Source organism: Haliaeetus leucocephalus, unplaced genomic scaffold, assembly GCF_000737465.1.
Source record: "Haliaeetus leucocephalus isolate CR32 unplaced genomic scaffold, Haliaeetus_leucocephalus-4.0 Scaffold226, whole genome shotgun sequence".
Lineage (NCBI taxonomy): Eukaryota > Metazoa > Chordata > Aves > Accipitriformes > Accipitridae > Haliaeetus > Haliaeetus leucocephalus.
The window spans coordinates 610,481-624,692 of record NW_010972662.1 but is presented as its reverse complement, the minus strand read 5'-3'; the positions used below and the strand labels follow the sequence as shown (position 1 = coordinate 624,692).

Genomic DNA, 14,212 nt, shown 5'->3' with positions numbered 1-14,212 from the left:
CCCCCCCGGCACCAGTGTTGCCCGCTCAGCATCCCCAGGCTGATGCTGGGCGTGCAGGGACACCGGTGGGTGCTGAGGGCAGCCGGGCACCGCCGGCGCTCACCTTCTTGTGTCCCGGCTCCTTCTCACCGGCGTTGGAGGGCTTGCGGCGCAGCATGGTGCTGGGGCCTGGTGGCAAGGGTACAGTGTTGGGGCAAGCGCCTGACACGGCACGTACCGAAGCACCGGCACCGAGGCCGGGAAGCGCACAGGAAGCCGGCGGTCACATGAGAGGTGCTTGCAGCGGCGCGGATCAGGGTGGCTGGCGGGTGCGCAGGCTGGGGCAGGAGGAAGGAAACCCTCCACGAAGCTGCCGCCCTGCCCAGGGCCCCCCCCGGGGTGGGGGATGCCTGCCTGCACCCTGCCAACCCGTGGCGATGCTGCCGCCCCTCGGTGATGCTGCTGGGGGGCACTGCATTCCCCACACTCCCCGCCATGCAAAGGATGAAGGTCCCCAACCCCTCCACCGTGCCCGCTCCTTCTCCCTGCTGGCACACGATGGCCAAGCCCGCTGGGCAATGCTTGGTCTGGGATGTCCCCTGCCTCCGCAGGTCCTCCTGGCTGGGCATTGAGCCCAGGTGGGACGCACACATTGGCACCCTGCTGCTGGCACCCGTGGGGCAGCGGGGACAGCCCCGGTCAGGCCAGTTCCCCCATCTCTGCTCCCAAGAATTAAAATCTGCCCTGAATCTGCCTCCTCTATGCCAGTGCTGACTCGGCCACCCCAGGGCAGGGCAGATGGCATGAGCTGGGCACCACATGTGGGGCTGGGGGCCACGTGGGGCCGGACCCCAGCCCCACATCAGCCATTGAGGCATCGGCCAGGCTGGCGGCACACCGGGCTGCCGCGGCAGGGCACAGCAGTGCGCAGGCACCCGCCGACGTTGCTCGTGTTTAATCACAAATGAGCAAATGGAAAACAAAAAAAAGGAAGCGAGCGGCAGGGAGAAGAAACGGCTGCGGCAGGGAGGGGGCTGGCGCGGGGTCAGGCTTGCAGCCCGGTGAGCAGCGCAGAGAGGAGGGAGGCGAGGACCAGCGTGCCGAGGGTGGCGGTGGCAGTGGTGGCACTGCCCAGCGGGAAGGGCTCGGTGTTCCTCTGCAGCCAGCGGTACTCCTCCTCCAGCCGCTGCCGCTGCAGCTCTGGCCCCACGCGCACCCGGATGGTCTCGTAGTAGGCGTTCAGGTACTGGATCTGCAGCCAGGCAGCGCGGGGGGCTGCGGCGGGGGCTGCCCGTGCCACCTGCACCACCTTTGCCCCCCCCCATCTAGCTACCCCACAACGTGATCACTGGCCCCATCCGCAGACCCTGTTGCCCCTCTCCATCCACGCATCCATCCCTGCCCCGGCCCCATTTACCCGCCCTGACCTCACACTGCGGTCCTGATTTCCCACTACATCCACTCCCTCAGCCCCCTTCCCTCTCCCTGTACCCCAGCCCCACGTCCCAGCTCTGCCCCCCTGCCCCGAGCACCCCGTACCTGCTCCGGTGACAGGAGGCTGAGGTCGATGAGGTTGCGGTCGTAGGGCACCAGGGACACCACCTCGAAGGTCAGGAAGGGCTTCTCCCCGGTCTGGTGCTGCCGCAGAGAGCTGGCGTTGGGTGCCCCCAGCCCCACCGGGGGGCATGTGTGCCCCCACCCCTGCCTTGATGCAGCCCCCCCGGCGCTGTGCCACCCTCACCAGCCCAGCCCCATTGCGCTACCTTGGTCTGCGCCTCCACCACGAGGGCGACATCCTCGATGCGGATCCCAAACTCGCCATCTCGGTAGTACCCGGGCTCTGGGGGCCGGGGAAGGTGCCCGGTGAGTCCCGAGCCCCAGCAACTCCCCCAGCCCATCCCACCCCAGAAGGGCAGGATCTGGCCCCTGAGCAGGGCCGAGAGTTGAACGCTTCATCCCCTGGCTGGGCTCCACGCCTCAGGGACACCCCCAAGAGCCCGAGGCACCAGTTGGAGCCATGGGCGTGCGTACCGATGGAGGTGAACATGCCGGCCATCAGGGGCACGTTGTTGGACTGGAAGCCCACAGGCCCTGCAAAGGACACGGAGTGGGTTATGGCTCCTGGGGATGGTGTGTGCCAAAGGGACACCCCAACAAGGACCAAGGTGTCACCCCAGCAAGGACCACGGGGCCACATCAGCAAGGACTACGGGGCCACATCAGCAAGGACTGCAGGGCCACCCTGGCAAGGACTACAGCACCCTGCAAGTAGGGTACACCCGCCTACAGCAAGAGGCTTAGCTGGGCTATCAGAAGCCCCAGATGAGCCTTTGTCCTTGTCCCTGTCCCCTGGAGCTCAGCCCATGTCCCCAGCGCTGGTGCTGGTGCCGCAACACCTACACTCATGGACCGAGAGGAAGTTGCCGATGCCGTGGCCGGTCCCATGGCCATAATTGAGTCCCACGTTCCAGAGTGCCCGGCGGGCGAAGGACTCCACCACTCGCCCTGGGGAATGAAGAGGTGGGAAGGCGGCCAGCGAGCCAATGAGGGCCCCCACCACCCTCCTCTGCCCCATGCCTGGGGGCACCTGGGCAAGGCTGGGCTGCCTGACGCCTGGCTCAGCACCCACCTGCTGTGTTGGGTGGGAAGATGAGGCGGGACAGGTCGATGTTGCCCATCAGCACACGGGTGTAGGCTTCCTACAAGTGGCATGGCGGCAGGGCTGAGCGTGGTGGTGCCCGGACGCCTCCTCCTGCACATCCAGCCCTGGCTGGGACTTTGGTGCCGAGTGCTGCAAGGGGATGCTGGGCACCACAGGGGGATGCTGGCGGGCGTGGGAGAGGCTGGTACCTTCTGGAGTGGGGTCGGCACACCCCAGTGCATCGTCCGCGTGATGTCTGTCGTCCCGTCCCTGCAAAGGGGGGACGTGAACTGGGACGATGCAGCCCCAGTGCTGGATTTGGGGCCCCCTGCCACCACCCAGCGCTGGGGGGATGGAGAGGGGTTGGGGGTCTGCGCAGTGCTGGGGGGGGATCTGCGCTAAGGGCTACACACAGATATTGCCCTCCGGTGTCTGAAAGGTACATCTCATCCACAGACAGCTTCCTGCTGCTCCTGTTGGAGGGGCTACGAGGGGAAGGGGTGTCAGAGCCTGCTCCCAGCCTCCAGCTGCCCACTCCCTGCTGCCAGCCCTGGCTCTACCGGCCCTGACCGGGGCCGAGCTGTACCTGTAGTGGGCCAGTGCTGCGTTGAGCCCGCTGGCGGAGATGGACTGGAAGCTTGGCCCACGGTTGTGCTCCTGGGCCCTGGAAGGCAGCAGGGAGGGAGATGCTGGGGGTCCCCGGCTGCCCTAAGCCAGGGGAGGGGGGGGGCTGTGGCGGCAGCACTGACTGGCGGAGCATGTCGATGTGCCGTGCCCCCGAAAACTCGTCCACCTGCCCCTGTGGGACCATCTTCTCCAGCCACAGCAGGTACTGGATGACAGCCACTGCGTCCCGAACCTGGGGGTGGCCCAGTGGCATCAGGGAGGGGCATCAGCACCCTGCTTCTGCCAGCTGAACCCCACTTCTGCTTGGGTCTGCGGGGACGGGGACAGCCCTTACGTGAGCGGCTCGCAGCAGCTCCTGCTCCTTGGCGTTTTTCACAGCCTTGGCCAGCATGACGGGGGAGTAGCTGTCCTCCAGCAGCTTCTCCTGCAAGGGCAGGCTGGGGGTGGCACGGCTGGGCACGGCCACCCACCCCCTTGTGCCCCGGGGATGACTGCAGCACATCCCGCACCCCCACATCTCAGTGGCACGGGGCCGTCCCCAAGCCTGGCAGGACCCACGTCGCCCACAGCCGGGCTCAGCGGCACAGGTGCCAGCGCCGGCGCTTGGCAGTGTCCCACCTGGGGGATGACGCCGTAGAGGCCGTAGGTGGTGTACTCGGTGCCCAGCCAGACGGTGACGTTGCCCTGGGCGTAGCGGCGGAGGTGGGCACGTGCCTGCCCGTACTCCTGCAGCTCCACGCACAGCGGCCCCGGGCAGCCTGCCTGCAGGGACTGCAGTGCCGCCGCCGCCAGCCGCGTCTCATCCACGAACAGGCTGGGGAAGGATGCGGGCTGGGGTGGGCGCAGCCGTGGCGTTGGCCTGCTGCCTTTGGTCCCCACCGAGCCTGGCCATGTGGGGCACGCCGGCGGAGAGGAAGGGGCTGGGGGCTGGCTGGGGGGCTCAGGGGGGATGCTGGGCTGGGAACGGTGGTTGGCCTCAGGCTGTGCTGGAAGGGAGAGTGCTGCACCCCAGGGTGGGCTGCGAGGTGGGGGGGCTGGACCTGGGAATGATGTGGGGCTTGGAAGGGACACACAATGGGGCTGGGCACTGCAGGATATGGTGGGCTCTGGGGAGGGGGGCAGCTGGGCCAGGGGAGGGTCCCATGGGTGCTGGCCCTGGAAGGGAAGGGGGGTTGCTGAGCCCCGTCCATGCCCCATGCCCACAGGGAGATGCTGCCCACCTTATGCTGGTGTTGGTCAGCAGGGTGTAGGAGTAGAAGACGGGGTTGTAGGGAATGTCATTTCCACGGAGGTTGAAGAGCCCTGCCAGGAACGAGACCTCCGAGCCTGTGCCCACTGTCTGCCCTCCCACCCCAGGGCTCAGAGCCCATGGCACCCTCCACGGAATCCGCCACGGCACCCACCACAGCACCACAGCTACTCACAGGCCGTCTCCTCCAGCCCTGACAGCAGCACGGCCGTGGGGCGTCGAACATGCTGCTCCATCTGCTGCCGGATCCCGGCCACCTTCTCCTGCCAGCTGCTGCCTGGAAGGAGAGAGAGCGGCCAGCTCAGCCCAGGGATCACCACGGCCCCCCGGGCTGGGGGCTGCCACGGGCGAGCATCCGCCCGGCACCCTTGGGGAAGATGGCAGTCATACCCGTGAATGCTGCCGGGAGGCTGTAGATCTCGCTGGAGGCTGGAGGGGGTCTCTGGTCACCCCACACTTGATCTACAAGGTTGGTCTCGATGGGGAGCAGGGTCCTGCCAGAGCCGTGCAGAGCCTGGCTGTAGCTGTTCCAGGTGTCTGAGGGAGGGGAAACAGCCTGCGGTTGGGGGCACCTGGTAAATCCACACCAGGGACCTGCCCTCACATCAGGCAGGGTCACCCCATGTGATGACCAACCCTACCGATGGAGAAGAGGAAGGGGTCCAAGCTGATGTTCGCCCCCACAGGAACTGCCTCCAGGATCCACAGCCCGATGGACTTGATCCAGGCTGCAGGAGAGAGCTGGGTGGCACCACGAGGATGAACTGCGTCCTAGCCCATGCTGAGCCCAGATGAGGCCATGGTGTGGGCTAGGGCGGTCCTGGGGGCAGGGGAACGCAGCAGCCTCCCAGCCTCCCCCCCACTGACTTGTCCTCTGCAGCTCCCAGTTGCAGTCCAGCTGCCGCTCTGCCTGGATCCAGTAGCGGCTGTCGGTCCATAGGGCAGCCTTGTCCCACGTCACCACTACGGTGCCTGGGACAGGATTGGGGGCTCAGGCATCACTTCTCCCCCCACTCCAGGCAGCCGGCAGGGACCCCCAGGGATCCCTGCCCTGACCTCCTGTGTGGAGCAGGACCATGCCCTGCCCTGAGGAGCCCCAAGGATGAGGACCAGCAGGCAGACGGGTGCTGGACCCCCCCAGCAGGGACCCCAGGTGGCAAGGATGCTCTCACCTGCAGAGCCAGTGAAGCCGGTCAGCCAGCCCAGCCGGGAATCCCGCTCGGCGATGTACTCGCTCTGGAGCCGGGGATGGAGCCGTGAGAGGTGGCCGTGGGTGCCGGCTGGGGAGCTGGTCCCCAGGGGCACAGGCAGGCTGCTGCCTTACCATGTGGGCATCCGTGGAGGGCACGATGTAGGCATGAACGCTGTGGGCTCGCATGGTGCCCCGCAGAGCGGCGAGCCGCGCCGTCGTGTTGATGGCCGTAGGCGGCAGGTACTGGTGGCACAAGGGGACATGTGGTGGGGAGGGCACCAGCTGCAGTGGTGGGGCTGGGGGGGATGATTCCATGGGGGGTGTCCCAGGAACAGGGAGGGCTGGGCACGGCGGGGCTCACCGGTGGGTCCGCGGAGCAGTTCCGAATGTCGGTGTTGGCGGAGGCAGCCTGCGGCGGCTGGTCCATGGCACAGCCTGTGGGCATAGGAACGCCCTGGAGCCTGAGGCTGCAGCCCAGGGTCCCGCTGGCCCCTTGCTCCAGCCCAGAGCCAGCACCGGGCAGCTGTGACCCTTTTCCCCAGACCCAAACAGCAAGCCAGACCAGCTTTGGACTTTTTTCAAAAAACAGTGTTTCTAGCCCCAGGACTGGTGGGTGAAAACCAACAGCATTACTCAGCTCAAGAGGAAGTAAACGCTCTCAAGCATGGCCAACACCCATGGCACGCACGGAGATGGCCCCGGCGGTGTGGTGGGATAGGTGCGAGGTGCAAGCAGTGCCCATCATGCCTGGGAGGTTGGGAGGGGGTTGGCAGGAGCCAGCCCTGAGCATCCCTGGCGCTGGGGCTGCTGGAGGACATGGCCAGCAGCCAGGGATGTGCCTGCGCACGACCTGGCCTCTCCCCAGTGCTGCTCTGTGTCTGGTGCCACCACCGGCACCGCCCTTCCCTGAGCTCTCCATCACTGTCACTGCTGCAGTCTGCGGGCAGGGAACTGGTTCTTTATCTCAGGCCAAAGGCACCAGGCTCGGGTCCGTGGGGCAATGGGTCGCCCTTACCATGGTGTGGCCTTGGGTACCTGGTCTCCTTGCCCCCAGGAGCTGCTTCTTACCCATCACCCCCCAGAGCTCGTCCCTGGGGTCAGGCAGGCAGGATGAGCCCCTCTCCGCAGCCTGGCCCCCTGCCCAGCGGGGCTGGATCAGCAGCACATCCCTGGCTTCCTAAGGGCAAACCCACCCTTTCTGCACCCAAAGTTGTGGTTTGGAGTGCTGCAAAACACCCCTACTTCCTCCACGCTGGGACCTGTCTGGTTCCCAGAGGGGGGTCCCAGGAGGTGTCGTCCCCTGGCAAGCCCACCCCACCTCCCAGCCCCTCCGACATACCGTGGAGCAGGAGTACCCAGGCTGCGATCCACTGCGGGGGGTGCATGGCTGCCCTGGAGGTGCCCAGCAGGACGGGGAGCAAAGGGGACCTTTCCACAGTGCTTTTGGTGACAGGTCCCTCCTCCTGTGCCTTTGCCCCAGGGGTGGAGGGATGCTGGATGGGAGGGCCAAGGCCCGGAGCAGATACAGGCGGGGGGAGGGTGTTGTCCTATGCACTGAAAGCGATTCCTGCTGCTAAATAAAAGCAAACAGCAAAATCAGCACAAAGTCCAAAGATCCTCCCAGAGCAGAGGTGGGGTTGTGCCAGCTCAGCCTGGCACGTGCCAGCTGCCCAGGGTTCAAAGCAGGCGAGGAGCTCTGCTCTGCTCCCTTGTGTCCCTGGGGAAACCTCTATCCCCTGGAGCCACGGAGACTTGACATGGGGGTCCTGGGGTGAGGGCAACCTGGGGGGGCCATGCTGCCGGGGCCAGCCGACTCCTGGAGCCAGCCCTCCTCCTCCACCAGGACACGGAGCAGTGCAGAGCATCCCCCTGGGCACAGCTGTGCTGGTCCCCACCCCAGCGCCCCGTGGCACCCCCGAGGCTGGAGCTGGCAGAAGCCGGGGTGGGGTTGGGGGGGACTTCACAGCAATTGCTAAATATCACAGATGTCACGGGGAGGCAAAAATGCCCTTCCTCCCTGTAGGGCCCTAACTGCATGAGCAGGGCTGGGAGCTGGCCAGTGGGGCAGCCAGAGCACCGATGAAACACGTGCCCCAGTTTTTGGCTCCTGCAGATGGCTGTGTGCTGGTAACACATGATTTTGCATCCCCTGGCCACGGCTGGCCCCCTGATTTTTTTTACACAGCTGTTCTTCCACTGTGGCTCTAGTAACAGGGTCAGCAGTCTGGCACCAGCAGGCTTTTTATGCCAGGGAAAAGCCAGTCGGCACTGAGGACCACGTCAGTGCCCGTACCACTCTGGCTGCTCCACGCTGAAACCTCTGCACCCCTTTGGTGAGGCAAGGTGCTGGCACCCAGCCGTGGGTGGGAAGGAGCCGACCATCCTCAGTGGCGAGGCTCTGAGCTCCCCGGGAATGCCTGTGGGCAGTGCCACAGCAAAGCGCGGCGAGAAAGGGATGGGAGAGGAGCAAGAGACGGCACGGGCAGCAGCGTGGTGCACCGTGCTTGCCGATCCTCTGGTCTGCAGGCTGGCTGTGGGTCCCACGCACCTGCAGATGCTTCGGGATGCATGAAAGGTGGTGGTGCAGGAAAACCCCGAATGCTCTGGGGATGGGACAGGTCTCACTGGGTATTCCTGGCCTGAGGGAGGCTGGCTGGAGGGCACCCAAAATCCTGCCACGGGCCCCCCTGTGGACTGCAGAAGGAGCAGAGGCAGATGCTCCCACAGCCCCTGCATGCCCTGCCCAGCCCCTGCCTGTGGGTAGGGGCAGAGCCAGAGAGGGGTCATGAGGGAGCACGGGGACCCCGCAGGACACGGAGATGGTGTCCAAGAGGAGCGCGGAGGGATGGGGCCAGAGCACGCGTGGTGCTGGCATCCCGGCTTTTAGCCAGTGTGATTACACAGAAAAGGGACTGGGCTTTGGAGAGACAGAGCTGAACGTCTGACCCCACCTCTAGTGTGTGGGTATGGGTTTCTGGGGAGCAGGAATACATGTGAGGCCTTGAAGGTAAGCGCGGGGTAACTTCAGTGCTAGCAAGAGCACATGGTCCTGCTAATGGAGTAATACGAATAATAAATTTGGAATGCATTAGTGGGTCAGGTTGGAAACGCTGGCAAAGGAGACAACGGCAATATTTTAGCATCGAGCAGCCTTATGCGATCAGAGATGCGTTTGGCAGCAGCGTATGGAGGGAGGGGAGCATGATGGTGGTAAACAGACTGAGCTATGCCATGCAGGCAGGGTACCAGCCCCTGCCCACACCCCAGGCACAGGTCTTGGGGACCAGCGGCCACCTCCGAGGGCTGCGCTGGGACCCCGCTCCCTGGGATGTGCCCTTCGTCCCACCAAGCCCATGAGCTCCAGACTGCTGTGGCATTGCCTTGCTAAAAAGCTCATTATGTTAGTCATAATGAGCCTTGACCCTAAGGCCTGTCACTTTTATTGCACACATATTTCCTCTAACTGGTTTGATGACTTCTCTGTGGTTATTGAAGAGAAAGGCTGGCTGAAGGACAGACCTGTTGTTGGCAGACAGCAGAGGTGTCCGTCCACTGTCAGACACGGACCTTCAGGGGAGGATGCATGTACCCACCCAGGACAGGGGTACCTGGAGGAGTCCCTGCTGGAGACTTGCTCATCACAGACTGTGAAGCTCCTTTTCACCGGCCGGGATGTCTCACAGACCTGCTGCACCACAGGGTGGCTGCAGCATCACCGTCACAGCCAGCTGACTGCCAGACAGCCCCGGGGCTCTGTCTGAGGGCACAGCCAGCTGCGTGGCACAAACACACATTTGGAGGAGGGTAAAAGAGAGAGGGGACCGGGTGAGGTGTGGGGCAAGGATGGGAGGCGTGCTGAGAGCAAACGCCGGGAGAAGGCTGGAAGGACCTCGCTGCCATTGTGGCAGGACCTTGCGCTTGGTGGCTTGCACAGCACGATGCAAGTTGTAGGCGATCTGGTAGGCCCTACAGTGAATGAACAAACAGGTGTTTTACAAACAAACCTCCCTGAAAATATAAGAGGTCCTTCAGGAAACCTGGGCAGCAAATCCCTGTGGACTCCCAGTGCGACGGGCAGAGAGGAAGCCCTGCCCGGCTGGCTCCTGGGCTCTGGCGGCTGCCTGCCACCCCTTCCCTCCTCCTCACAAGCCTCTCTGCATGGCCAGACCCCTCTCCTGGGATCACCTCCAGCACTGGGCTGTGGGTCCCTGCACCATCTCACATGAGCTCTCTGCTTCCCCTGTGCGGGCACAGCCACGAGGCTGGATACAGCCAGGCCAGGGATGGGAGCCACGGACCCCCTCAGAGGCGCTGCCCCTTTCCAGCAGCATTTCATGACCTGTTGGACAGCCAGTTTTTAACCTGTTTAACGTGGCAGCACTTCTGTGGTATCCTTCGAGCCTCTCGAATGGCAATGGAAATCCTTCATCGGCCCCAGGGCAGCTGGCATGTTCCATCCCGGCGTCACAGCAGCACTAAGGGAACCGGCACAGGCTGCCTCTCCGGGCGCTGGGATTTGGGGTGACCAGGCTTGTCCCCCAGAGTGGAGAAGCTCACAGTGCCAGGACAGCAAGGATGAAGGGAACCTGCTGGGCAGTGGGCTGCAGCCGGGACCAGCTGCTGCAGCGCCTGCCAGCACCGGGACACACATCGCGGCCCCTTGGCCACCCTCTTGTCCCAACCTGGTGCCCTCGACCCTCCAACCCTACTTTTGCTGGCATGAGCCGGCTAGTCGGCTCTAGGGGGTGGGGAGCAGCCTCGCCCTGGGACTGGAGGGTTGGGGGGGGAGTGTGCCCACATGGCCACTGCCCGGCTTTGCCACCAAGCCACTGCTGAGGCTGTGTGGTGGTTGCCTGGCCCGCAGGGGGATTGTCCGTGTGTGCCATTGTGGGGGCTGTCTGCTCCATGCCGTGACCGTCTGGCTGTGTCACCGCAGAGACTGTCTGTCCAGCTGTGTGTCACCGCAGAGACTGTCCAGCTGTGTCACTGGGATCCTGCTCACCACGAGGTGGCACCAGGACTGCGCTGTGGAGCCGCACAGACCCCTGTCCCCCTGTCCCTCTGTCCTCTCCCCTGTCCCCTGCCCGCCCACCCGGTCCTGCCACAGCTCCGGTGCAGTGCTGGGGCCGACAGCAGCAAAGCCTGGTGGTCCCGCTGCCATCCCGTCCCTGCCTGCGGGCAGGCCGAGGACTGGCGCACTCATGTCACAAATGCTCTCAGGATGCCTGGCCCTGGTGTCACCCTCTGGTCCCCTGCTCAGAGAAGCCTGGGGGGGAGGGTGCGGCACTGGGGATCCCCAGCCCCAGCACAGGCAGGATAGGGACGGGGGACGCAGGGTGACACCAAAGCTGCCTGTAATTGTTATGGCAACAAAAGTTTCTCAAGGATGTGCGACGCGGTTGCCGTGGTGACGGTCAGGCAACAGTCTGCTGCCATCCTGCTAATTAGTGAAATGCGCTAATGATGCTTCCATCCTCCCCGCCTGGTCCCTGCCCCGTGCCAGGGTGGGGGCTGCGCCCATGGCGGTGCCCAGGCCCCCCCGACCCCCACCAGCCCTGCCTGCCGGCCGCCCCTCACCACACAGCTGCACACCCGGTCCCATGGGGTCCGTGCGGCGACAAGGGAGTCCCCCCACCCCCTTATTCCCAACCTCTGAGCTCAACTCCGCAATGCCATCCCCGATGCCACCCCCCCACCACATCCAAGGGATGGGGCTGAGGCTGACCCGACCCCTCCCATCCCCATGGGTACAGCGTCAGCGTGAGCCCTGTGGCTGCACATCCCTCCTCCTCCTCCTCGCCCAGCATGGGGGGGGTGGCACCGGCCATCCCTGGGGACTCCCGGGGCCGCGTGCCTCTCCGAGCAAGCCAGCGTCAACAGGACGAAGCTCATCGGCCGCCGCGCGTCCGGTGGGGCCCTTCTCTCCCGCGGGAGGTTTCCTCGAAGACGGGCCGGAGGAAGGCTTTGGGGGGACATCCTCCCTTTGTGGGCTATTGTTGGCCTTCCGTCACCTGCAGAGGCCGTGGGGTGACTCAGGCCGGGGTGACGCGCCCGGCAAACAGGACGTGGATCGGGGAGGGAGGGAGGGTGTGCGAGGCTGCAGGAATGCGGAAGCGAGTGGTGGCACGGGGATGCTGTGACAATCCCTTGCAAAGGCAGGGCCTGCCTGCCGCTGCCTGCCCTGAAGCCCGGCAGGTGATGCATGCCCGGGGGGTGGGCTGTGGGGGGGTCCCCACTGCACCCCAGAGCCTGGCAGCTGGCCTGCAGGGATGGGGCTCCAGCTCCTGGACCTCCTCTCGAAGGAGCATCCTACTTCAGGGTCGCACAATGCTGGTGGGGAGCAGTGACCCGCACACCACGTCAGCAGTGGGGGGGGGCCGCAGGCGAACCTGCCCAGAGCCCTTGGCCAGGCTGCGGTGGTGCAGGAGCGGGGCACAGCCAGCAGGACTGGAACCAGCGCAGAGGATGTCCTCCTCCCACGGTGCCTACGGACACGGGCGGGGTTGTGACGTGGTCCCCACACACCCCCTGGAGCCCCTCCTCACCCCCCCACTCTCCCAGTACAGGCCCTCCGCACAGCCCCCGCTGTACACACTGTCAGGGTGCTGGCAGGGCAGGGCCACCCCTCACTCACCTTGCTGGCAGGTGCTGTCCCAGGGTGCACTTGTACTTGTCACCCACTTTTTGCAGTGGCGATACCTTGTACCTTGTGTTGGGTTGACCCTGGCTGGTTGCTGAGTGCCCACCAAAGCCACTCCATCACTGCCCTCCTCAGCTGGACAGGTGAGAGAAGATATAACGGAAGGCTCATGGGTCAAGATAAGGACAGGGAGAGATCACTCACCAGTTACCATCATGGAAAAAACAGACTCAACTTAGGGAAATTGGTTTTATTTATTACCAATCACATCAGAGCAGGATAATGAGAAAATAAAAACTAAATTGTAAAACCAAAACCCTTTCCCCCCACCCCTCCCTCCTTCCCGGCTCAACTCCACTCCTGATTTTCTCTATCTGCTCCCCCCGAGTGGCACAGGGGGATAGGGAATGGGCATTACGATCAGTTCATCACACGTTGTCTCTGCCACTCCTGCCTCCTCAGGGGCAGGACTCCCTCACTCTTCCCCTGCTCCAGCGTGGGGTCCCTTCCACAGGAGACAGTCCTCCATGAACTTCTCCAACGTGAGTCCTTCCCACAGGCTGCAGTCCTGCAAGCAAACCTGCTCCAGCGCAGGCTTCCCGTGGGGTCACAGCCTCCTTCGGGAACCCACCTGCTCCGGCGTGGGGTCCTCCACGGGCTGCAGGTGGAGATCTGCTCCACCGTGGACCTCCATGGGCTGCAGGGGGACAGCCTGCCTCACCGTGGTCTTCACCATGGGCTGCAGGGGAATCTCTGCTCCGGTGCCTGGAGCATCTCCTCCCCCTCCTTCTGCACTGACCTTGGTGGCTGCAGGGTTGTTTCTCTCCCATATTCACACTCCTCTCTCCAGCTGCAGTTGCTGTTGCACAGCAACTTTTCCCCCTTCTTAATTATGTTCTCCCAGAGGCGCTACCACCATCGCTGATGGGCTCAGCGTGGGCCAGTGGCGGGTCCGTCTTGGAGCCGGCTGGTATTGGCTCTGTCAGACATAGGAGAAGCTTCTAGCAGCTTCTCACAGAAGCCACCCCCTGTAGCCCTCCCCGCTACCAAAACCTTGCCATGCAAACCAACACATACGTGTACCTACATGCTGCCCTTAGCCACCCGCTCAGGGCATGCCCGTGCCCAGACCTAGAGCAGTCGCTTTCTGACTGTTGGCTTGCAGAGCCCCACTTGTGTCCTCGGTGTGCTGTGTCTGTCACCACGTCAGTCCTTGGTGCATGTTTCACAGTGTGTCCCAACTGCGTCCTCTCCAGCTGCCATCTCCCAGCCCCAAATCCCTGAGGAGTGGCATGGGGGGGGTTCCAGCAGCCCTCACCCCCAGGATGCTGGGGAGGGGAGTGTTACAAACAGGGTTGGCCCTCCCCAAACCCTCCCACAAGGTCTGCAGGCGCTGAAGGGTGATGTCCCGGCATGGTGTGCGGTCCCCATGGCCTCCCCAGCAGCACCTGGCTGCAGGCAAGGGGGTCACCAGGTTGTGGGAGACTTCAGCTCTGCCTTTGTCACCCGCCACGACTCCGTGCCAGTGGCTGTACCCGCACACCCGGGTCAATGAGGGGCTCTGTCGGTGCTCGGCCAGCACCCAGGCCATTCAGGATTGGTGCCCGCAGCTCGCACCTCTGTGCATGGGGGGCCCAGGGTGCTTTAGCCCCCAGCCTGGCCCGTGCACCGTAGAGCCGGGGGCTGCAGCGCCCATCCTGCAGCGGTGGTCTGTCCCCCATCCCTGCACAGGCAGCGGCACCCTGGGCAGAGGGGGCTTCGTGCCCCCCCCCCGGGCAGTGCCTGGATGACCTGGAGGGCAGTGGGGGGGACTGCTGATGTACCCCTCTGCGGGCACTGCCTGGGTGGGGGGGGCAGAGGGGCAGGGGCTGCCAGGGTCAGTGG

At 64.5% G+C, this 14,212-nt stretch overlaps 3 protein-coding genes across 6 annotated transcripts in view; 1 reads left to right on the top strand and 2 right to left on the bottom strand.

Moving 5' to 3' along the window:
* SASH3 (SAM and SH3 domain containing 3) overlaps nucleotides 1-191 on the bottom strand; it is a 4,829-nt gene extending 4,638 nt beyond the window's left edge. For all 4 annotated transcript variants that reach the window (XM_010567103.1, XM_010567104.1, XM_010567105.1 and 1 more), the window contains exon 1: nucleotides 104-191. In XM_010567103.1, coding sequence (XP_010565405.1) covers nucleotides 104-157 — 54 coding nt within the window. In that variant the 5' untranslated portion in view covers nucleotides 158-191. The remainder of the gene's footprint in view (nucleotides 1-103) is intronic.
* ZDHHC9 (zinc finger, DHHC-type containing 9) overlaps nucleotides 1-11,948 on the top strand; it is a 33,185-nt gene extending 21,237 nt beyond the window's left edge. Inside the window, exon 10 of the mRNA XM_010567107.1 lies at nucleotides 11,937-11,948. The gene's annotated coding sequence lies outside the window, so the exon portion shown is untranslated. The remainder of the gene's footprint in view (nucleotides 1-11,936) is intronic.
* XPNPEP2 (X-prolyl aminopeptidase (aminopeptidase P) 2, membrane-bound) lies at nucleotides 1,025-6,133 on the bottom strand. The gene is made up of 20 exons (XM_010567117.1): nucleotides 6,050-6,133; nucleotides 5,821-5,931; nucleotides 5,669-5,732; nucleotides 5,364-5,468; nucleotides 5,138-5,224; nucleotides 4,887-5,033; nucleotides 4,672-4,773; nucleotides 4,468-4,549; nucleotides 3,866-4,061; nucleotides 3,582-3,671; nucleotides 3,370-3,479; nucleotides 3,207-3,284; nucleotides 3,034-3,105; nucleotides 2,830-2,890; nucleotides 2,609-2,678; nucleotides 2,380-2,484; nucleotides 2,011-2,070; nucleotides 1,743-1,819; nucleotides 1,519-1,602; nucleotides 1,025-1,231 (listed from the first exon to the last, which is right to left on the bottom strand). The coding sequence occupies exons 1-20, from the start codon at nucleotides 6,131-6,133 to the stop codon at nucleotides 1,025-1,027; spliced, it is 1,992 nt and encodes a 663-aa protein (XP_010565419.1).
* Nucleotides 11,949-14,212: the final 2,264 nt, after the last annotated feature.